At 46.2% G+C, this 24,716-nt stretch overlaps 1 protein-coding gene across 2 annotated transcripts in view; it reads right to left on the bottom strand.

Moving 5' to 3' along the window:
* Positions 1-20,339, bottom strand: part of CDK8 (cyclin dependent kinase 8) — a 185,249-nt gene extending 164,910 nt beyond the window's left edge. For both annotated transcript variants that reach the window (XM_074958682.1, XM_074958691.1), the window contains exon 1: positions 20,070-20,339. In XM_074958682.1, coding sequence (XP_074814783.1) covers positions 20,070-20,197 — 128 coding nt within the window. In that variant the 5' untranslated portion in view covers positions 20,198-20,339. The remainder of the gene's footprint in view (positions 1-20,069) is intronic.
* Between the last annotated feature and the right edge of the window lie 4,377 nt (positions 20,340-24,716).

The following is a 24,716-nucleotide window of genomic DNA, read 5'->3' as shown; positions in this document are numbered from 1 at the left end:
AGCTTCTCGTCCACTGTAACCCCTAGATCCTTCTCTGCAGAACTGCTGTCTAGCCATTCGGTCCCTAGTCTGTAGCGGTGCATTGGATTCTTCCGTCCTAAGTGCAGGACTCTGCACTTGTTCTTGTTGAACCTCAGATTTCTTTTGGCCCAATCCTCCAATTTGTCTAGGGCCCTCTGTATCCTATCCCTACCCTCCAGCATATCTACCACGCCTCCCAGTTTAGTGTCATCTGCAAACTTGCTGAGGGTGCAATCCGCACCATCCTCCAGATCATTTATAAAGATATTGAACAAAACCAGCCCCAGGACCGACCCTTGGGACACTCCGTTTGATACTGGCTGCCAACTAGACATGGAGCCATTGATCACTACCCGTTGAGCCTGACAATCTAGCCAACTTTCTACTCACCTTATAGTCCATTCATCCAGCCCATACTTCTTTAACTTGCTGACAAAAATACTGTGAGAGACAGTGTCAAAAGCTTTGCTAAAGTCAAGGAACAACACGTCCACCGCTTTCCCTTCATCCACAGAACCAGTTATCTCGTCATAGAAGGCAATTAGATTAGTCAGGCATGACTTGCCCTTGGTGAATCCATGCTGATTGTTCCTGATCACTTTCCTCTCCTCTAAGTGCTTCAGAATTGATTCCTTGAGGACCTGCTCCATGATTTTTCCAGGGACTGAGGAGAGGCTGACTGGCCTGTAGTTCCGAGGATCCTCCTCCTTTCCTTTTTTAAAAGATGGGCACTACATTAACCTTTTTCCAGTCGTCCGGGACTTCCCCGGATCGCCATGAGTTTTCAAAGATAATGGACAATGGCTCCACATCACATCCACCAATTCCTTTAGCACTCTCGGATGCAACGCATCCGGCCCCATGGACTTGTGCACGTATTTAGCTTTTCTAAATAGTCCCGAACCACTTCTTTCTCCAGGGAGGGCTAATCACCTCCTCCCCATGCTGTGCTGCCCAGTGCAGTAGTCTGGGAGCTGACCTTGTTCGTGAAGACAGAGGCAAAAAAAGCTAAACTAAACAACAATATGTGCACAAACCTCTTAAGACAAACAAATCCAGTTCTGTTCTTAAAAAGGAGAAATGTTATTAATAAAAAAATACACCTCTACCCCGATATAACATGACCCGATATAATGCGGGTTTGCACACAACGCGGTAAAGCTCCGACACGCTGCTCTGAGCGGCGTGTTAAGGGTGCCGGGCTGGGCCTGAGGGGTTGGATAAGGGGCAGAGGGTCTCGGGGGCAGTCAGGGGCTCCGCACCGCCCCCCAGGGTCTGAGAGGCAGGAGCTCTGGGGCGGCACTGTTGGGGGCCCCACAGTGGCCCAGGGGATTAGCGGGGGCCTAGGAGCAGCCCGCTCCCCGTCCCTCACCCCAGCCCCATCGCTTGGGGGAGGGGGCTTGGGGAAGGGCATCCTTTCCCCAATCTCCCCGTACTCACTGGCAGCAGGAAGCGGACGCCGTAGCTGGGAGGTGGCAGAGTGGAGCGGGCTGGGGCCGCGTTGCTCTGCTTCCCGCCACTGCCAGTGAGTGCCTGTCAGGGGCAGGGGGTGTGGATAGGGGTCAGAACAGTCAGGGGACAGGGAGCAGGGGGGTTGGGTAGGAGTGGGGTCCTGGGGTCTCTGGAGGGGGCAGTCAGGGAACAAGGAATGGGGGGGGGGGCCAACGCAAGTTCGATATAACACGGTCTCACCTATAACGCAGTGAGATTTTTTTGTCTCCCGAGGACCGCGTTATATCGGGGTAGAGGTGTACATCTGGGAACTTAGGCTTTTGCTAGATTTAAAAAAAAAAAAAAAAAAAAAAACACTACAAGGATTAAGCATCAAGAATAGCTTTCTTGAGGTCCATCTTAAAGGTTACAAGCAAAACAAAAGCACCTGGGGTTAGCACATAGGAGTCCACAAGCCATAAAGAAATAAAAAGAGATAAACCTAATTGCATCTTCCTAGACATTTCCTGATCTAATTACATAAATGGGGTTTAAATGAGTAGTTTGTAGGTATGATACTGAGGATTTTTCATACCTGGCCCAAAGCTTCTCACAGCATAACTCTGCCCTGTCCCCTCCCTCCGGTAGAACCACCAGACAAACAAAAGGGGAGTCTTTTCAATTTTTAAAAAGTTCTAGCCTTCCCACTGGCTCATTTGGCCAGGTGCCCACTCACTTCCTTTTACCTATGCATAGCAGTGAGACTTTTTAACCCTTTACAGATAGAGCAATTAGAGAACAGCTACTAAGAGAGATTTTATAGCTATTGGCTGGCAGGCCGTCCATAAAAGGGAGCTACTCCCCTCCCTTCATTTATCACAGCTCCTTTTCCCAGCTCTACTGTGGATGTAACCATTCCAGTCCTGAATAAATGGGATCCCAATTCACCAGAGGAACCTCAATACATGCTCTTCAACATCACCACAAATTGAAGTTTCTTTTTCAGAAGTAACTCTTCCCCATGAAGAAAGAGTGGCCTCACACCAGCAGACCTCTGCGCTAAGCAAACAGGTAAGTTGACTGGGCAAATCCCACCCTCCCCACACTTTTGTAATACTAGGACTCACTTTGCCATACCTTAATTGTGATTTTTGTTTTTGACACTCAGACTCAGTGACAAATCTCCATCCTCTACCCATCTCCCAACGCTCCACAGCAGATTCCTAACTTCCCTATCTAAATCCTACTTTGCTAACCTCTTAAACAGCCCTGACTGAGTCCACAGTTCCTAGAGCCTAACTAAAACCTGCCATTAGGGTTCCAGTAGCCCTGTATAACCTCCTGCAAAGCTAACTGCTCAATAAAAGACCCGAAATAGCATATGATGCCTGCCCACAGCATACCCATGACACCACAGATTGTGGTATCCAATACAGAACTAGGTCAAATTCTGAGAGAATTCACACATGACCTCCAGTTGGCGGAGAGTAAATTCCTCAACACCCCACAACATACCCTGGATGTTTATGGTGCTAATTGCTTTGCACCAAATAGAAAGAATGCTCTTGGGGGAATTCTGCGCAATGCAGAATTTTGCAGAAATTAACGTTGTCTGTGCAGAATTTCCTTTCCCCCACAGAAATGGGATGCAGTGCTGCTAGTAACCAGTAGGAGCCACTGGACTCAGCAGAGCCCAGCTTGCACATAGAAGACACTGTTGGGGGGAGGGAGAGGGAGCTAGAGGGTTCCTGGCAGCTGCAGTTCCCAGCATACCCTGAGGGAAGGAGAGGGTGGCGCGCACGCAAGAAACTCTGTGCAAGTCTGGGTCCAAGCATCAGGCTCTTTCTCCCTCTGGATCCCTGGGCAGTAGAGGGGGACACGTGTCTGGGCAAGGCGGGTGGGGGCTCTGCAGCTGGGCTCTGAGGAGGAGGGCGGTTCAAGTGTATTGGCTCAGGGGGCCTTGTAGGTGCTCTGCGTGGGGGAGGGTTTGTGGGCGTCTGGCTACCCCGAGCCAATAAACACGAAGGGGGCAGAGAAACAGATACTGGGCTGTCATAGGGGTTTCTTTAACTCTACTCCTGGGGAAATGTGTGTCTCTCCCCCCCCCCCCCCCCGTATTGTTACAGACATACTTGCTGACAGGTATTTTGAAATAAATTACCAAAATAATTGAAACCGGCATGATTATGTAGTGTTATTTTGACAAATAAAACTTGAAGAATTTAATTTTTTGCCACAGAATGCCCCCAGGAGTAAAAGTTAAACAGTCAAGAACCAAGGTTCCAGAAGCCTAGCCATGTCTGAATGGGCTCCTTGCTAGCTCCCAACACCAAGTCTCAAATTCTTCCCACCTTATACTGAGTGCTTTAAAGAAAAGGAGAGGTATCAACATGGACCACTGTCTGGTTAAACTTCAGAATCACCTCTCTTGGTTCTGACCTTATCCCTGTAGGTAGTCGCTGCCATTAGGATGGGAAAAAACTCCCAGACCATTCTATTTTTCATTATCCAGATCCAATCAGCCCTGCTTGCTCTAGTGGAAAGCTATCCCCCAGTACATCCAAATTGGCTTTCAGATCTGACTATGGCTTCCAATCCTCTCTTCAAAAGAAACCCTAGTGCACTGATGCAAGAACTATCCAACAGTTAATAAATCCATCTGTGACTTGGGGAATTTATCTACGTACAGCTTATGAATTCTGTTTGATATTAGGGAATCTTCTCTGTATCTATATCAAACTGCAGAGAAAGCAGAAGAAAGCTTGCTCTAGGAGACAGATGCCATGATTCAGAGAAGCCCTGTGTAAGAGGAAGGGAATCCTAGAGACTCTGACCAAATCCCAAAGAACACTCAGTGGTGAGGACACTGAGGCAGGAAACGATGTATAGGTGTTTTACTTCGATCCATATATTTCTTGTGATAATTAAAGTAATGAGTAATTGTTAAACCTTTACAATGCTTATGTGTTATGTGCTTCAACTATCACATGTCCCTGAAGAGGGAAATTGTAAACCAGAGAGTGTCCACAAGGTTGGAGCTCTGGGAAAGGATGTGCTTAACTAGTGGGGTGTTAGCACTGGTCCCAGGGCAGAAGTTCCCACTTCTCCTGAAGGAGTATCAGAAAGTCTGTGACCAGGAAGCATGCCAGAGACAGCAGAGAAAGAGATTGCTGGAGCCTACCCAGGCCAAGGAAAGCTTAAGAGTAGTACATGGGTTCAACATGTGGAAACCCAAACACAGCAGCTTACTGAGTGTTCAGCAGGGGGAACTTTAATAGGGCTGTGACACCACAATTTCTCTACCAGTTAATAAATTAGATCTAGCCATGCCCAAGGAAGCACCTGATGGCAAAGTGCAAAACACCCATCCCAAGGACACCAACAGGTATGTCAAATTGAAGATGGCCAAGTTTATATTTCATGCAAAGCAGCCTTCTCAGATACCCCAGCCATCCCAGCCAACTGCCACAATCCTGGCAGTATATTAGCGGAGAGTAGATACACCCATCTCTGTATCTAACTCAGTCTTCCAGATAAGCCAGCATAGTAAGGCTTGAGCTCCACTTTTCCATTTTCTTTTGCTAGCACTCCTAACCTACCATCTAATATACCTGTATCTTTTGAGTCAACCCTTGCTGCAAATAGAAATGTGTCCAGGTGGCCCACCACCTGTGAGATGCCAACCTGACCTGCATGCCACTATCCACTCTGACATGGTGTTGAACCTTTAAAGGCTGAGCATGATCACGAGCATCCATGAGCTTTGCCTATCAAAATAATCTGACCTTTGTAACAAAAATCAGCAGATTGAAGTCCATGGGATATTGAAAATAACCAGAAAGCTACCCAATATGATACTTTACTCCTAATCTACAACTGGACTAAGGAAGAATGAGAGAGTTATTGTTTGTCCTTCCCATCTTTCACTAGCTTCCTCATATGAAGCTAATATTCCCTTTAGGGTCAAAAGAGAGGCTCACAGATTCACTATCCTGAAAATCCCTGAACTTTAAAACAAAAATGTTACCTCTGACTGAGATGTAAACCTTCTTAAAGACTTCAAAGTTAGGAATTATTCTATCAAGTCTACCTCTAATATCTTTAGTCCTAGTGAGCACTCTTCTCCACTATACCATGACAAGGGAGAACAATCCAACAGAAGTACCCATAGTATCTTGAGGTCATTTGTGGAGGAGGCCATTCCCATACTTCTGCTACTGATCCTGAGCCTAAATGGGGATCATCCAACAACCTCCAACCCTGTTTAGAGGATATCATCCTCCACTGGACACTGCGGCAAATGTGAGCTCTGTGAGGCACCAATTTTTCCCCACACTCACACTCCCTCTCCCCCTCCACATTTGCATCTAATGTAAGTTCCAACAACATTTGCTGTCAATGAAGGCTCATCATAGTTAAGGCTACATTTAGTCACAGGTATTTTCAGTAAAAGTCATAGACAGGTCACGTGCAGTAAACAAAAATTCATGGCCCGTGTCCTGCCCATGACTTTTACTATATACCCCTATATAAAACTTGGGCGGAGGACTTCAGGTGCTCTGGGGTGGGCGGGCGATCCGGGGGCACCATGGGTGCTGGGGGAGGTGGCCCAGGACCCCTCCTGGTGCTGGGGGGAGGGGGCTGGGCTGCCAGGGGCTCCCTACCTGGTTCCACGTGTCTCTGCAGCTCCTATGTGGCAGATGGAGTAAGGGAGCTCTGTGCACTGCTCCCACCACAAGCGCCAGCTGCGCAGCTCCCATTGGCCAGGAACTGCAGCCAAAGGGAACTGCAGGGGCGGGAAGCAAACTGAGCCCCCTGGCCCCTCTGCCTAGAAGCTACAGAGCCATGCCAGTGGGAGGCGAGGAGCCCCCCACCCCAAGGTAAGAACCACCCCACACTCCAACCCTCTGCCTCAGCCCTGAGCCCCCTCCCACACACCCAAACTGCTGCTGCTGGCCCAAGGGCTGCCCAGGCCACTGCAGAAGTCACGGAGGTCACAGAAAGTCACGGAAACTGTGACCTCCATGACAGACTCACAGCCCTAATCATAGTTACTAAGTAAGATGAAGTGAGCTGTAGCGCACGAAAGCTTATGCTCGAATTTGTTAGTCTCTAAGGTGCCACAAGAACTCCTTTTCTTTTAGCTTTATAAGTGGAGCTTATAACCCACTATCAGTACAAAGGATGGACACCAGACAAGCCAAAATCATCTGTTCTAACTATTTCATGTTCAGCCTGGTCCCACTTCATTCCCATACACAGTGGAGCCATCAATCTAAGTTCCTCCAAATGGACCCATGCTATATCCCTAAACGTATTGTGGACCTGGCAGACTGATTTGCTGTATTTTGATAAGGGAAAGCCTCTCTTCAATTATTTGTTTGACAACATCTGCACACCTCAGATAGGCGACACTCACCTACCTAGATCCAACTTACTCTATGCCCTTCTTATTGCTCTCTGCCCCACCGTCCATCATAGCTTTCTATATATTGCCCTATTAACTCGGTTAGTATTGAGAAGGTACACTATGATTGGAGCAGCTACTTATGGTTAAGCTTGCCTTGCTGAAAGACTGGGACTGTTAGCTGCAGTGGTACTCACTACACCATGCTCCTCACCCCCAAGCCCCCCCACCCCCAAATACATGGGAAGCAGTCCCAACCGCATTGACCCATGTCCCTACATTCCCTCTGAGGGGATCTGAAGATGTTTGATCTGCAATATTCAGCTGCTGGAAGTACCCATGCTCTGTGGGGTACTAACCATTACACCAGTCCTGTGTCTACGTACAGCCTAGAGGGTGGGGTCAATGCCTGAACTCCACCCCAGGGGGCTTGCTGTGCCGGCCCCCTAATGTCTGGACAGGGCCCAGGAAATCCACTATCCCATCCTAGTTTGGCGGTCCAGCTGCTGGCACCAAATGGAGCCTGCACTCCAGGTTGCTGCTAGCTCTTGGAGAATCTGGGGAAGGGGAACCCTTCAGCACTTAAACCTTGTGTAGGAACTCCTAAGCCCCCTGCCAAAGGGAAACCTGTGATCACCAGAGCTGTGTCACTACTCCTGAAGTTCCCTGAAAAGGGACCTTTTCTGCTGTTTCCCCCACCCACCCACGATTTCAGCCCTGGCAAAGTCCCCAACTTTCCCCTGATTATTCCTGTCCCACTCCCAGCTCTAAGAAGGAAAGGCGGCTCAGCCAGGGAATTCAGCCATTCTGCCTCTTCAAAGCCCACTCCAAGATCCCCTGGCCAATGGGAATCCTCCCCACAAGATCACTGTGCAGGACCCACTAAGCCCCTCTAGGTCAGTGATTTCAGCCCTGGGAAGCGTAGGGGCAAGGTTGCAGAAGATTGGCGAGGAGCTAAGTGGTGGACTGAGTATGTGACTGGATGTAAGCGGAGGATGCAGGCAGTTTCAATGAACTTTGTCCGATAGCCCCTGCCAAAAGATATTGTTTACAGGCAAAAATATGCTGAGCTATGCTACGAGTCAGTTTATGTAATAAGCATAAATTATATATATATAAGAATGTAACCAGCTGTTGACCCCATGTACCCCGAGATAAGCATGGAGAATATAGCGCAGCAGAGGACTTCCCCCCGGTGGACTCCTGCCTGGACAGCTGTCCTGAATGGCCAGAGTCCCCTGCAGCCCCTCTGCGTGTCCTAGGGGCTCCCCACGCAGATTGGAGCGTAAATTCTTCCTTCCTTCAATAAAGCATAGTTTACTATTCTTATGCCTGAGTGTCCTCCTTTAGCTGGTATCTCCCCCCCCCCCCCAGCCCTTGTGGGCACAGAAGCCTATGCCTCTCCCCTGCTTCTTCCTCCTGCAAGTTAAAGAAATTCTAATCCATGGTTTCAAAAACCACTTTCCAAATATGAATTAATGCAGTGCCATCCATCCATTTATATGGCTTTCCATCACTGTAGCATCTAAGCACTCCTGCATCAGACAGACAGAGAGCTGTACTGCTTCTGCTGTTTCTTATGCCCCTCAAAAGCAGCAGCAGAATGGAATTACAAAACTCTAGTTAGTGTCACTGGTATTTTTCAGAGCTCTGTAGACAGCAGTGAAACTAACATGATTAACTTCACTCTGATGCTGCTTTGGAAAGCTATGAGCCAACAGCAGAGGCAGGCAAGGGAGCTATTCAAAGACTGGCGAACTCAGGGTTGCAAAGCTAAGCCTAAGAAATGGGTTTTATTGAAGTACATGAAAGAAAGGAAGGTTGCTTCGCTCATGATATGAAGATTTCAGAGTAGCAGCCGTGTTAGTACTCCTTTTTCTTTTTGCAAATACAGACTAGTGGCACCTTAGAGACTAACCAATTTATTTGAGCATAAGCTTTCGTGAGCTACAGCTCACTTCATCGGATGCATCAGTATTTTCCACCGAATGCATCCGATGAAGTGAGCTGTAGCTCACAAAGCTTATGCTCAAATAAATTGGTTAGTCTCTAAGGTGCCACTAGTACTCCTTTTCTTTTTTCATGATATGAAGGAAGCAACTGAAGCAAAGAGTACACCATGAGAAGACAGACAGAGCACACGTTGGGTTAATGTGGGACAAAGCAGTCTCTAAGAAAGAATTGGGAAGAACACAAGAGGAAACCACTTTTTAGTTTCAGTTGCTTTAGTATGGTTATCATAAAGGATCATTGTCAAGTGTATGATTTACAACTCTTACTCTGTGTTACGCTATCCCTAATTCTGACTCCATGAAATACTGATTAAAAAAAAGTTGTTAAATTTTCTACTGGCATAAGCCAAATTTTAATAGAAAGATGGTCTCATGACACCTGCCTTCTCATTTGCACTAATGCTACTGTGTAAGCTACTACAGCAATTGCTTACATGGAAGGAAGTTTAGTGTACTTTACACCTCTTAATAAAATTAAGCAGCTAGCAACAAAAGCAGCTAATACCACATGACTAGCCAACTGTGCAGACCACCAGCAAGTGGGGCGGGGGAGAAGGTTGGCAGGGCTGACAGATGCTCCCCACCCAGCTCCATGTGTCTCTGCAGCAACTAGGTGGCGGAGGAGCCAGGGGGTTCCTCATGCTGCTCCCACCACAAGGACAGGTCACTGGCAGTAAACAAAAATTCACAGGCCCGTGACCTATTCATGACTTTTACTAAAAATACCCCTGACTAAAACCGGGGGGAAGGGAACTCAGGGGGTGCCGCAGGTGCTGGGGAGGGGGAAGCGGGTGCTCGGGAGGCGAGTCACAGCCTGGGGGGACCGCTACAGGTGCTAGGGAGGGGGGCAGGCTCCTTACCCAGCTCCTGGGAAGTGGCGGCCTCAGCTCCCCAGCTCCACGTGCTGCCTCAGCTGCACCCCAAGCCTCAGTTCTGCAGCTCCCATTGGCTGGGAACTTTGGCCATGTTGTCCCCTGAAAGACTTTTCTTTGAAATAACTGCACCATAGATTTGTGCATCCCCTCTGTCAAACAGCTTGTTGAATAATTGATGTCAAAAGACTACAGAATACATGAGAACCTTCTCTATGCTATGATGTTTCTTTCCTAGGAATGATTTCTCCAGTGAGGAGAGACTGTCTTCTGCTTAAGGCATTAGGACTCAAGATACACAAATTCAATTCCCAGCTCTGTCAGAGACTTTGCTTGACCCTGCACATGTCACGACTCTCTGTACTTCAGTTCTCTCTCTGTAAAGTGGGTATAATACCCCTAAGTGAAGGATAAAAATTCATTAAATGTTTGAAGTGTTCAAGTACTATGACAATCAGCTGAAGCCTTATAAAGTATCTGACAGCTATTGAGAACATCAAAGTAAATTTTTAACTATTTAAGACCATTTTGTCCAACTAACATTAGCACTCTTTTTTTTCCAAAAGGAGGAAACTGCTGCTAAAAAAATATTGCCAGCAATGGTTCATTTTCCTATTGTGCACTTTGCTCACATACAACACTTCAAGAAAGCTACAAAAAACTGGTGCTAGTCAGACATTGCTAGAGTGCAAGATTATATGACTTAACGTGGTCTGGAAGTTTCTTTGCCTGGGGTTTGTACAAGTGAAGTCTCATCTTCTCTTATGCACAGAACTTAAAAGTTATATTTTGTATTGCTAATGTAATATCACCCACCTGAGTGCTGGCACATTAGCCTAATTCATATTTAGGCTTAGATGGTTTTCAAACGAGTTATTGACTCTCCAATATTTGCACTGGACAAGATACTTGATACTCATGATCCTGCTTTCCAGTGCTCATCACAGTCTAATTTAGCGTTCTGATTCTGGAGCCAAGAATTTGGATGCTAACTTTGTTTTCCAAAAGTACCATAAATATGTACTGCACTTTTGATTATACCAAATAGAAGGATTAGGGATGGCAAGACCTGAGCCTGCTAAAGTTGTAGCTAGTCTCTTACCTCATTTTTTAATACGTCTGGTCTTTCCAGAAGATCTTCTCTACCTGGACAATTATCTATCTTTGCATTTTATACTGCCACTCACTGCAGTAGCTAAGCAACTTCCACATAAAATCAATAGCAACAGTCAAGGTCCCACCAGATTTCCTGGAGTCTTTATCATTTTACTCTTAAAAGGGAGAAGTATCTGTTTGGGGTAGGGCTGGTTTTTAACTTTTTAGCTGGGGGCGGGAGGGGTGAAGGTTGGTAGGGATTTATTGGGTAGAATGGAGTGTCAGTGTTGAGTGTCATTCTTATTGTAGAAAGGCCTTTTCAAAGAGATTTTGAAATATTTCCTGAAGATTCTCAGACACTGGATTCACCTGAACTGCTGTGGAAGTTTCTTCCGTAGCCACAGTTCCCTCACCTGAGAAAGATTTATCCCCAGCTCTCAGGAGTTTTGTCCTGGTCTTTATAATTTGCATTATCCTAGAGGAGCACAGCTGTTGCAGAGGTTCATAAATCAAAATTCCATCCTTGATGTAGCTGGGGCTTGATCCATTAGTTGCTCTGACAACTAGAACCAAAGCCTTAAACTAGTAACAAAAAGTTGACTGGGAGCCAGTAGAGGAATTTGAGCATAGGCCTCATATAGTCTCAGCAGCATAATCCATGGAGAAGGTGGGCATTTGCATCCTGTATCAGCTGAAGGCTGTGCTTCGTCCTTACATTTAGCTTCAGATACAGTAAATTTCCATAGGTGATGAATACTGAGGCTTGCTCCTCACCGGGAGGAAGGAGCGAGGTTTTCTAGCAACCTGGTTATAGAAAAAGGCTTTTTTTTTTTAAAAAAAATAGATATTGATGCTACCTGGTCACTCACACTTAGTGAGGTGTGTCAAACAGGATCTCAAGGCTTCACACCACTTTGACAATTGGGAGCTGTATGCCTTCAGTGGAAGTTGGAGACATCTTAGCTAGTTCGTCAAAGCATCTCCTCTTTCTAATCAGCATCACTTCAGTCTTGCCCAAATTCGGCTTGATTTTTTGTAAGCATTCTGACATTTTAATAGTGGCTGTGGTTGCATCAGTGGAGAATCATCAGCATACTGTTGGCAGCAGAGCTCGTGGAGTCTCACTATCTTTTGCAGTAGTCTCATATAGATATTGAGGAGAAACAGGGATAGTGTGGATCCCTACAGGATCTCACAGATGAGAGCCTTCAGAAAGGAGCTGTTACACATCACTACTTTGAGTTCTGCTGGAAACAGCCAATTGCATCCACTGTAGTACTGGGCCATCTACTCCTGCTAAATCATATAGGTGGGTTAACAGCATCTCACGGTCCACTGTGCCAAAAGCTGCAGAGAAGTTTAAGCAATACAAGAATGGAGATCCTGCAAGCGTCCATGGTCATAAAGAGATCTTTTTCACGCCAATAGACCTGTCTCTGTGCTGTGCCCTGCCCCAAATGTGAGGCATCCAGGATGTCAGTTAATGTCACAACACATGTTGGAGTTTGGTGGTCGTTACCTTCTCTGCTGCTAAGCTGTAGAAGCACTAAACTGCTTAACCACAGTTACAGTTGTGCACTTTGGCCTTGACAAATAAATCTCCACATCATTGTGCCCCAAAAAGTTGTTTTATGTATGATCAGGATGATGATTAAAAAAATCTAATGAAACAAAAGCCAACGTTCAATGACTGCATCAGTTACAATATTCCCACCATCAGATCAACAAAACCCTGAATTATTAAATAAAAGTTTAGAGAGCAACCTTTAGCAGATTTTGAAGTATAAAGATCAAGAATACACCAAACCCCTGTTAATGAAATAGAATGCTCATCTATCACTTGACCTAGAATACCAGGCAGCAACAAGGGGATTGCTGACTTCCTTCTAGCAAACTTTGTCCATTATTTCCCACAGGAGAATCTGGTCACTGTGATCCATGCATCTGTCATTTCCAGACTGGATTACTCAACTTAATGCATCTGAAACAAAGTAGAAATGGGTACTGGAGGCTCTTGTTGAACACATTGTCCCTGTATTCCTCTCTCTATGCTGGCTTCCATTACCAGATGAAGACCTTGATCATGAACTTCAAACCAGGAACAAGCTGCATCAACAGTCTCTCCACCTACACATGAGGCACTCATAAGGGAATGACAGGGTTATGTCTGTGTGTCCCCTGTCCCTTAAGGGCTGAAGGTTGTCCGAGGAGGTCAAAGGGAACAGTCCCAGAGAGTGGGGTGTGATTGCAGCAGCAGAGTTTGGGGTGTTCCAAAAGGACTCAACAGCAACAGGGACTGAAAAAGCTGTGTTTCTTCAATACCCAGTTTTATTAAAAACTCTAGTTTTTTTTTTTTAAAAACTCCCTAGTCCAGAAGTAACATTCAAATGTACAGCTGTACTCCTCTGGGACAACAAACCAAAAAGACCAAAATGAACCACATGAGGGACAAAGATACAAATTCTTGGTAAGGAAGCTAGGCTGTAGGCAAGTTTCTAGAGAAGATCAGACTAATCCAGAGTGAGTACCTTTCGACCCTCCTTGAGAAAACTCTAAACAGAATAAATGGGGTGAGAATGTGAGGAAGAAGAAATATGTATATCATGAGTACAGCCTCTTACTGGAGAGCAGACAACTCCATGAAATGTACTAGGATCCTCATTATGCAAAGCTAGTTTAACTTGGAAGTGTTTAGCTATTATGGTAACGGAAATTACAGAAAAACCCAGGACAAATATTCTAATTTTAATAAGAAGCCATGTACATTTTACGTATACAGCAGGCAAAGCAAGTGGAATTTGTAAATTCTATACTCTAGTTCACAGGAGTTATAAATACTGCAGGTTTACCTGCTGACTTTGTAACTTCCATGCATTGCTTGCAATTTGTAATTTGCAGAGTCTCAGCTGCTCCAGTTCAGCAATTTCAGATGCTGTATGTGATGCACTTAACTGAAATTTCAACCTCTTCTCTAGCAGTTTGTCTAAGAATACTTGTTCATTGTCATTAACAATTATACTTCAAAATAAATCTTCACCTTCCCGGTACAGCTGAAAGACGAAGCTAAACCAATTCAGACTGGAAATAAGGAGCAAATGTGTGTCAGTGAGGGCAAGTAACCTTCTCTACACCATTCGTTTTTATCATGTCCCCTCATTCATCACTTTTCTAAGGTGAACATATCAATCTTTTCACTCTTTTATACAAGAGTTTTTTCCATGCCTTCCATCATTTAGTTGGGTGGATCCCCCTCTTAGGCTGGGGGGGGGGGATCTTTTAGCAGTGGGCGGGCTTCGCCAATAGGATCATTTAATTGGGGATAGGTACTGCTTTGAGCAGGGGATTGGACTAGATAACCTCCTGCGGTCCCTTCCAACCCTGATATTCTATGATTCCTGCTCTTCTCTGCACTCTAGTTCACCCAATATCCTTTTTGAGATGGGATTGCTACTACTGCACACAGTATATTACAAATGGAGGCCAAACCATTGATTTATACAAAGAATAAGAAAGCCTTCATATTATTCACTATCTCATTCCTTATGCAATTTCTACAGACCTTCATGAAGAAGTTTTGTATTGGATTTGATTGGGTGACAGGAAACAATTGGTAATATTTTCAAAGTTTGATATACCCAGATGAGAAACTCTCTCTTCAACTTTAGTTAAACACCTAATACACATTGGAAATTACAAAACAGCAACAAAAATTTTGCTATGCTGCCTCCATTGAGGAAAAGAAAAAAGAAAAAGAAAGTGGCACCGCAAGTCTGAATTAGAATAATGATTAAGAAAATGTTAGGTAGCTTAACTCCACTCACCACATATATATCTCTTCCCCAAAAAGAGAAGAATAAAGAAAACAGATAATAAAAACACCAGATTTTGCTATATTTCAAGATTGCCCTCAATGGATTTCATTGCTGTTACACTTAAATAGGTAATTACTACATGTCACCTACTGGCTATACTTCATAATTTTCTATTCTTACCCTAATCATAAAATTTTCTCCTTGTAAATTGACTATTTAGAAACATCTTCATTAAGTGCTACATAAACATAATTGTGCCTTGCCACACAGAATAGGCTTTCAGAAATTGTCAGGGTCCTGAGAGAGACATACATAAACCTGAGAAAAAGGAGGGGGAAAACTGAGTTTAATTCAAGCAGGCAGAATTCCAGCAGCAGAGTTTATTGCTCTAAATGCAAAATGTATGATTTTTCTGCCTTGTAGGCATATGAGTTCATTTGGGGCAAGTAGCTCATGACCCTCAGAGTCTGAGTGGCTGAACTGCAGGAGCTAAGGGAAGATAGAGATAAGACTTTCAATGAAACAGTAGAGAGGTCCCACTCTCAATCTGACAGCCTCTGTTGTTAAGGAGGATGAAAGCCTCAAGGAAGGAGAATATCTTGAAACCCTCCATCCAGATGATGTCACGCTATCCTCTCTCACTGAGGATACCTCTCCGAGGGAGGGAATCCCAGTTATTAGGAATAGACAGGCACTAGTAATGGGGGATTTGATCATCAGAAATATAGATAGTTGGGTTTGTGATGACCAGGAGAACTGCATGGTGAAGTGCCTACCAGGTGCAAAGGTTGTGGACGTCTTGAAACATCTAGACAGATATGCAGTGCTGGGGAGGATTGGTGGTCATGGTAAACATAGGTTACAGTGACACTGGGAAAGGCAGAAGAGAAGTCCCGGAGACCAAAGTCAGGCTGTTAGGAAAGGGCTTAAGGTGCAGGACCTCCATGGTAGCATTCTCTGAAATGCTTCCAGTTACACGCACAGGGCCACATACCCTGCAGTTCTGCCCGTCTCTAAATGTGTGGAAGATATGATGGTCTTTGGAGGAGGGATTTAGGTTTATCAGGAACTGGGGACACTTTGGAAAAGGAGGAGCCTGCATAGCTTCCTAAAAAACCAAGAAATCATGGCCTAATAGCTATAATCAATGTTCTATGTACTTCATACCAGATTATACCTAATTTATGCAGTTTAAAATGTTGGTGCCTTGAAGTTTGCTCCCCAATTTAGCAATCAAATGCCCCCATGCCTCTCATTCCAATACGTGTAATTTAAACATTTACAAATGAACATGCTATTTTGATATTTCTGTTAATGTCTGAGCAGAGAAACAATTAATGTTTACATTTTAATTGCCATCATTGGATTTCATAGTTAACAAAAACATAATTGGGACAGTTCACACTTGCCTTGCAACTGTTTGTAGTTCTTCGAAAATTCAGGGAGACAACTCTGTTTTGGTTTATATTCAGAAGATTCCTTGCAGCCATGAAGGCTGCAAACTTATTTTTTAAATATGAAAATTTAAGTTCTGAGTACAATTTTGCAGCAGGCAATGAATTCCATGGCATATTTGTAAAATACCTGGAACTCTGGCTGTACCACCATAGACTGTTATTGGGATGATCTCAAACTAGTCAGGTTCAGGTTGTGTCAGTACTTATGTAAGAAACCTCCATGGAATTAGATGCTGGTGATTCAGTAAATGATAATCTCTTGACTGACTCAGTCCTCAACAAAAAAGTCCTCACACATTGTGCCAGAGGGCACAGCACAGCTAGAGTAGCTGTCTGTGGGATGTGGCATAAAACCTAACATGACCTCATCAAGTTACTAGAGAGCCCGTGACACTTTTCAGAGAGTACAGAAGTTCAGCATTTGGTTAGGACACCAAGATTATTACATTCTTCCTACTTAAAAATATTCCCTTGATCCAGAACCTAGATCCAACTAGATTTTTATTTTATAATTCCTTTCCTATGGTTGTGATACATTGCTGCTTAAACTGGTATATTTTCACCTCAGAGGTGACTGTGAAAGCCGTCAGTGAGAATGATTGGTGAAGCAACAGTCAGAGCATTTTAGAAGAAAGGTGCCCTAAATATAACAGATCATTTTTGCTACTACTAGACTGATGTCAAAAAATCCAGCCAGAGCCTTCAAATGTATAGTAGCATATGTTGGTTTATTAGAATTAGTTCTGTTGAATGTGTTCATGCTGTTTTTATAACGTAATTACTCATGAAAATACTGGGCATCCACATGCAGGGAACTTAAACATATATATACACATATACATATATATAAAAGTCAGTTCCCAAATATTTAGTTTTCTTAGTTTCAGAAAATGCCCAGAATACTGAGATTCTTACAATTGCACATTTATGCCTGTAAAACAATGTTCCTTTTATTAAGTTAATACAACAAAAAAGTCATGTTTCATATTTAAATTAATCCCTGCCTCTCCCAAATCCCAGCAAAAGAGTTAGATTTTTTTAAGCACACATTCAAGTAGAAGACTGATTACATATTGGTTTGAATATTTATAATTGTACCATGTGATAGGCAACTAAAGCAAATCAATGAGCTACTTCAAAGGCTTTTTTTTTTTTTTTTTTTGGAGGGAGAAGGGAGGAAAAAGGAAAAAAGGCAGCAATAGAACAAGCTAGAAAAATGTATAAAGCAATACATCAAATACCTTGATATTTTTCTTCTGAGGACTGGGAATTTCAAAGCGTATACATGTATAAACAGTCATGAAGAAAATCCTGTTTTAAAGACCATGTTTGCATAAAATTAGCTAGACTTTTTTTTTTAAAAATGCACATTTATTCTGAGTCATATGTCAGGAAAAATGTAATTAGACAAACGATAATACAGCCAGCAGTAACTCCAGACAGTAATCTCTTAAATGTCACTGTGATGATTCTGCTGAAAAAACTACTTTTAAAACATGTATCACAAGTAGTATCAAATTTTAAATTTCCTATCACTGCAGAGGTCCAATATGCTTAAAGACTACAAAAAAAAAAATTCCAAAGTAAACACAGAAGCTAGTTACAATTACCCTTCAACACCTGAGGTTCTGTTCTTGAGGCTACAGACTGGCATTCCTTTTGAAAAAATCAATGAGAAAAACCACACATCAACAACTTCAGAAATGTTTGCTAAACAGTACATATCCAAAACAGTGGAACAGTGCTTCATTAAAACTTTGTTAAATAATTATCACCTATATTTCCACTACAACTGTCAAGATTTTGCATTGTTTCCAAAACAGATACCGTAATGATTATGCCAAGGTCATTATAAGCATGCTTAAAATTCTCTTTAAAATTTAAATATTAAAATGTGAAAAGTTTCCCTTACGTAAAAGTTCTCTGTGTAATAATGACATTAGCGTTCAGATAAGGATACAAGTATATAAAACCAAGCCTAATAAATTTTCACCCATAACTGGCAAGCAAGTTTTTTTATAAGTCAGTTTATTGAATATAAAAACATTGCCACTTTAAATGGTTAAAATGCACCATCAGAACATTCATGGGAAAATTACCAGTGACAGATTAATAAAGTTATCCCAAGGGGGTGGAGGGAGGGAGAGAAAATCGGAGATGAAAATTAAGATAAAGGGAACAACCCAAACATTGCTAAAATTAAGGGGAACAGTGAGAATACTGAGCTCTGCATTTCCCATATCTCCTGCTCCCCACTTCCTACTGCTGTGCTATTGAAAAAGTGATGCTTTGCTATGGATTAATAAAACTAAATGACAGTTTGCCATATGTATTCTTTCAACAATTTTTACAGATCACTCCATTTTCCTGTACCTCCATCTCCCAAAAACGGTACTATGAATCGGCCATAAAAATAGATCATCTTCAAAAATGCTTTAAAACCCTTCAAGGACTAAGATTTCAATCATAGGAGCAACCAGCAAGAACACTCAAAATGGTGACTAGCAATAATAAATCAGACACAAACCCACCATGAAAATTAAATCCAATCTCGCAAAAGAGATGGTGGCAGACAGGCTTTTCTAACATACAGCCATTTACCCAGAAGTAAAAACCTGAAAGTTATATGGATTATTTTTCAACCAAAGAAAATTTTCCACTCAAAAGCTGCCAGTACTAATATGAGACACCAGCATTAAGGTTTGGAGAAAGTGTATTTTCATCTGTGACTGTTCCTAACAATGACAGGTGGAGACAAACAGAGTAAAGAACAAGGAGATGGTTAAGGCTAAAGGAAAGAGATACAGCCACAGAGCGAGGGGAAACAATATTAAGGGTGCAAGGCAGAGATAGGGCACACAAACAGAGGGCCATTGGGATCTGGCAGTCATGGGGGTGGGAGACAATATGAGGTGGACAGTGAAGCAGCATTGGGTAGAGGCAGTGGAGGAAAGGGTATAGAGGAGCAAGATGTGATGGGGCAGTGTATGGAAGGGCACAGCTCAGGGAGCTGGACTGGGATCCAATGAACTGGGGGCAGAAAGGCAACGTGGGACTGGGACAGGACACACACATGGGGAGGGGGGGCGGCAGCAATGAAGCAGGGCACAGACATAGCCAGGGGGAGGTGATGGGTGGGGGGAAAATGAGGTAGCCAGTACAGGGACAGGGCACAGACACTGGGGACGTGACAGGGGACAATGAGGCAGGGTACAGACACATAAGAGGACAAGGGGGCCAATGAGGCAGGAAGGAGGGGGGCAGGCTGCAGCCACACGGGAAGTGGCTGGGAATAACACAGCAGCAGAGATGGGACAGAGCGCACATGCAGGGTGGTGGGGGTAATACGGCAGCAGAGACGGGGCAGAGCACAGACACAGGGGAGGTGGCAGCGGGGGGATAATCTGGCAGCAGGGACGGGACAGGGCACAGATAATGTGGCGGGGGTCAATGAGGCAGCAGGAACGGGACAGGACGCAGACGGGAAGGTAATGCGGCAGCACGAACGGGGCAGGGCGGGGGTAACACAGCAAAAGGGACAGGACAGGGCGCAGACACAGACGATGCGGCGAGGGTCAAGGAGACAGCAGGAACAGGGCAGGGCGGGGGGCAGGGGTAATACGGCAGCACGAACGGGGCAGGGCGGGGGTAACACAGCAAAAGGGACAGGATAGGGCGCAGACACAGACGATGCGGCGAGGGTCAAGGAGACAGCAGGAACAGGGCAGGGCGGGGGGCAGGGGTAATACGGCAGCACGAACGGGGCAGGGCGGGGGTAACACGGCAGCAGGGACTGGACAGGGCGCAGACACAGGGCAAAAGGCCAGGAGTTAATGAGGCAGCAGGTTCCGGGGAAGGAAGGCAGGCCAGCAAGAGGCGGGCGGGGGGTGGCAGGCACGGCCCGGGGATGGCATGAACCAGGGGGCCGGGGCAGACCCACGGGGAGCCCCCTCCTCACTCACCCGTCTTTCCGCTTGGCTTTGTAGACGTGCCCGTAGGTGCCTCTCCCCACCTTGCAGCCCTCGTACTCGAACAGGTCCTCCACCCGCTCCCGCTCCCCGGTCAGCTTCACCTTGAAGTCATAGTCCATCTTCAGCGCCCGCCGCCGGGACCCGCCGCCTCCGGCCGCCTCACAGCCCGCCGGGCCGCCGGACACCGCAGGGACCAGGGAGGAGGAGGCCCCGCGCCAGCGATACGGACCATCCAGGGGGAAGCCGGCGGGCGTGAGGGCTGCTCCCTCCCCTCTCTCGCCCCGTCTCCTGCCGCTCCCTCCCCGCCTCAGCCAGGCAACGGCACAACAGCCGGTATTTCACCCGGAATACGGCAGCCCCGCTTCACCGCACTGTTGAAAAAGCGTCGCAAGCCGCTCTCACAGCGACACCTCCCCAGCAGCAGCGACTAACGCACCACGTGGAATCTAGCCGGCTGAGAGCGCCCACTCCAGCTCCGGGGCCAGCATGCATTGCGCCAGCGGGTGGTGGAGGAGGGGGGTTTGCATGCTGGGAGTTGTAGTGCGGAATGGGTTAAAGGCCTGTCTTTGCATGCTGGGCGTTGTAGTCTGGGGTGAGCTAATGTTAGAGCGTTGCAGGCTGGGATTTGTAGTCTGGGGGGTGTATTATACCAGGCGATACAGACTAACACGGCTGTTACTCTGATACCAGGCGATGTAATTGAAGTGGGGAAGAGCGAGGGCAGAGCAATGTGTAGTGCTGGGGGTTTATTTTGGAGAGTGGTCACAGTGGAGTGCTGCCTGCTAGGGTTGTAGTTTGGAAGAGCACTGGTGAGGCCACAGCTGGAGTATTGTGTCCAGTTTTGGGCCCCCCACTACAGAAGGGATGTAGACAAATTGGAGAGAGTCCAGCAGAGGGCAACAAAAATTATCAGGGGGCTGGGGCACATGACTTATGAGGAGAGGCTGAGGGAACTAGGCTTGTTAAGTCTGCAGAAGAGTAAGGGGGGATTTGATAGCAGCCTTCAACTATCTGAAGGGGGGTTCCAAAGAGGATGGAGCTAGGCTGTTCTCAGTGGTGGCAGATGACCGAACAAGAAGCAATGGTCTCAAGTTGCAGTGGGAGAGGTCTAGATTGGATATTAGGAAACACTATTTCACTAGTTGGGTGGTGAAGCACTAGAATCGGTTACCTCAAGAGGTGGTGGAATTGCCATCCTTAGAGGTTTTTAAGGCCCAGCTTGATAAAGCCGTGGTTAGGATGATTTAGTTGGTGTTGGTCCTGCTTTGAGCGGGGGCTTGGACTAGATGACCTCCTGAGGTCTCATCCCACCCAGATCTTCTATGATTCTAAGGGTGGGGGTGTGTGCAGTGGGGTGCTGTATACTGGTGACTGTAGTTTGGAGGGTGGTGTCAAGGTGGGGCACTGCATGCTGGGGAGCAGGGACTGTAGTTTACAGGGGGAGAGGAGTTATGGTTGGTTGTACATGCCAGGGGCTGTAGTTTGGAAGGCAGGTCACAGTGAGGCGCTGCACGCTTAGTTTACAGCCTTAAGGGACAAACTCCAAGCATCTCAGACATGTAGGCAGCGCGCCAAAGTCTTGAGAGTGAAATCAAGCAGTGGAGTGTAGGGGTCATAGGCAGCAGGTCCTTGCTAGCCTGGCTGCCTGTTGTCACTCACTTATGCTCACTGCCTGTGGAGCAGCATGTGGGGCACAGAACACTCCTCTAGCAGAGCCCAGGCCAGTGGAGAGGGGGCTGGGCAGTGATGTTCACACGCACACCCTATTTTTACTGTGAGCTGTGGTCTGCAAGGCAGAGTCTATGGGGGCCTCACATATGGGGAACGTGGTCTGCAGATTCAGGTTTGTGGGGTCCTTTTTATGATAGGATAAAAGTTTTTTTTATTTTGTGTCTACCACTTCTGTTTTTGTCTTCTCTCCTCCCTGCTGTCATTCATACATGGATTCAACAAAGTATTAAACACAATGCTTAATTGTTTGCTTAATTTAGGGCTTCATACCTCTTCTCCTCCTACTCCCATCCTTTGCCATTCTTCATATCCTTCTTGCCATGATCTTTTTACTCCAGGTTGTGCTGTGTTTTTCCATCCCCACCTTCCTTTTGTAAGCCTCTTCCTATTACCTTGCTTGAAAGGCCAACTCTTCTAAATAAAGCCAGTTATCAGCTAGAAGTGACTAATCTTAGCATTGATCATGGAATTAAGTGGATCAGTGGAGATGGGTACTAAAGTGAACAGTTTCTGTTCTGAAAACAGAGCAGGGAAGTCACAGGGAATCATCATTAACAGCTTCTGAATGTAGGGAATTGTATTTACAAGCAAAAGTCCTGAAGCATACAAGCCTGGCTGAGCTCTAGCAGCCTGCACATGCTAACTGTTGGAGTAGGACACTAAACAAAGTAGTAGCAGTACTGGACACCCATTTTGAAAGACAATAGGATGTTAAATGTGCTTAAGTATAGAGCAAATAACTGATTGGACAACTAACCACACCCCAACCTTTAGCTTTATAGGAGTTATTTCCTCTATATTTTGCAGTCATTACAGATGGAGAAAAGCAAAGAGGAGGAACACAGTTTTAGCTTCAACATATATCAGATGGAGACTTAACTCCCCACAGTCCAAAAATATGAGACAATTCAGGCTACATCTACACTACAGCTGGGACTGATGCTCTGAGATCGATCTACCATTGGTTGATTTAGTGGGTCCGGTGAAGACCTGTAAAATTGACAGCAGATCGCTCTCCAGTTGACCCCTGTACTCTACCCCCAATAAGAAGAGTAAGGTAAGTTGACGGGAGAGTTTCCCCCATAGATGCTACGGTAACTTGACCTAAGGTACGTCCACTCCAGCTATATTATTCACGTCGCTGGAGTTGCCTAGCATAAGTCAACTTACTGCGGTAGTGTAGACATAGCGTAAGTCAGAAGTACTGAAGCAGGAAGCAACTGCAGTTCCGCACTTGGCAAGAAGAGGTGTTATAAGGCAGGTACACCCTGTGACATTACTTCAAAAAAAAAAAAAAAAAAAAAAAAACACACCACTTCTCAGACTAAGGCAGAGGTGGGCAAACTACGGCTGGCAGGCCAGATCCAGCCCACCAGCCATTTTAAGCTGGCCCTTGAGCTCCCACTAGGGAGCAGGGTGTGGGGCTTGTCGTGCTCTGGCACTCCAGCCAGGGAGCAGGGTCGGGGGCTGCTCCACACGGCTTCTGGAAGCAGCGGCATTGCCCCACTGTGGCTCCTATGTGTAGGGACAGCCAGGGGGTTCCACTCTGCATGCTGCCCCTGCCCCAAGTGCCACCCCTGCAACTCCCATTGGCCAGGAACTGCGGCCAATGGGAGCTGCAGGGGAGGTGCCTGTGGATGGGGCAGTGCCCAGAGCTACCTGGCCGCAGCTTCACGTAGGAGCTGGAGTGGGGACATACCTCAAGCAGCTCCCAGAAGCAGTGGCCAAGTGCCCCCCGGAGACTGCACCCGAGCCTCTCCCTACACTCCAACCCCCTGCCCTGATCCCCCTTCTGCCCTCCAAACCCCTTGGTCCCAGCCCAGAGCACCCTCCTACACCCTAAACTCCTCATTGCCAGACCCTGTACCCCCAGCCAGAGTCCTCACCTCCCCTGCACCCTACTCCCCCACCCAAGCCTGGAGCCCCCTCCCACACCCTGAACTCCTCATATCTGGCCCCACCCTGGAGCCCCCACCCCCTCCTGCACCCCAACCCTAATTAGGTTAGCATTCGTGGCCTGCCATAGGATTTCTATTCCTAGACATAGCCCTCATGCAAAAAAGTTGCCCACCCCTGAAGAAAACCAGATTGAGGTTTTTTGATTCTTGTCATCTTCATCAGCTGCTCCACATTAAGTATAGGGTTGACAACTTTCTACTCACACAAAACCAAACACCCTTGCCCTACCCATGCCCCACTCCTTCTGAGGCCCCACCCATGCCCCATTCCATTTCCCCCCCCCCTCTGTCACTTGCTCTCCCCACCCTCACTTGCTCATTTTCACCAGGCTGTCTCAGGGGGCTGGGGTATGGGAGTGGGTGATGGCTCTGACGGGGGGTGTGGGCTCCAGGGTGGGGCCAGAAATGAGGCGTTTGGGGTGTAGGAGGATTCTCTGGGCTGGGACCAAGGGGTTCAGAGGGCAGGAGGGGGATCAGGGATGCAGGCTCCAGATTGCGTTTACTTCAAGCAGTGGCATGTCCCACCTCCAGCTCCTACATGGAGGCGTGGCCAGGCAGCTCTGTGCGCTACCCCATCTGTGGGCACTGCCCCCATGGCACCACCAACTGGCCAGTCAATGGCGCTGACTGGAGCCACCAGGATCCCTTTTTGATCGAGTGTTGGAGGCAGCTGCCTCCATCAGGCCTGGTCTGGTTTCAGTGGCTTTCTTGGTACAGACATTAGGATGGAAGACCAACACATTCTAAAGAAGGAATGTTGCTATTGGTCTGGTGATCATGTAGTCACCAAAAGCTTTAGTGGCATGATACAATCACCAGTGACTGACAAACTGAATATCCAGCCAGACCACCTCAATGCCCTAGCTAGAGATTGAGTAACACCCAGATCAATCTATAGGAAGGCTAAATCACTTTGGGATTATCATGACGATAAGTCACAAAAAAAATC

This window comes from Natator depressus, chromosome 1 (genome assembly GCF_965152275.1).
Source record: "Natator depressus isolate rNatDep1 chromosome 1, rNatDep2.hap1, whole genome shotgun sequence".
Classification (NCBI taxonomy): domain Eukaryota; kingdom Metazoa; phylum Chordata; order Testudines; family Cheloniidae; genus Natator; species Natator depressus.
The sequence above is the reverse complement of the archived record's forward strand: the minus strand, read 5'-3'. Positions and strand labels throughout refer to the sequence as shown.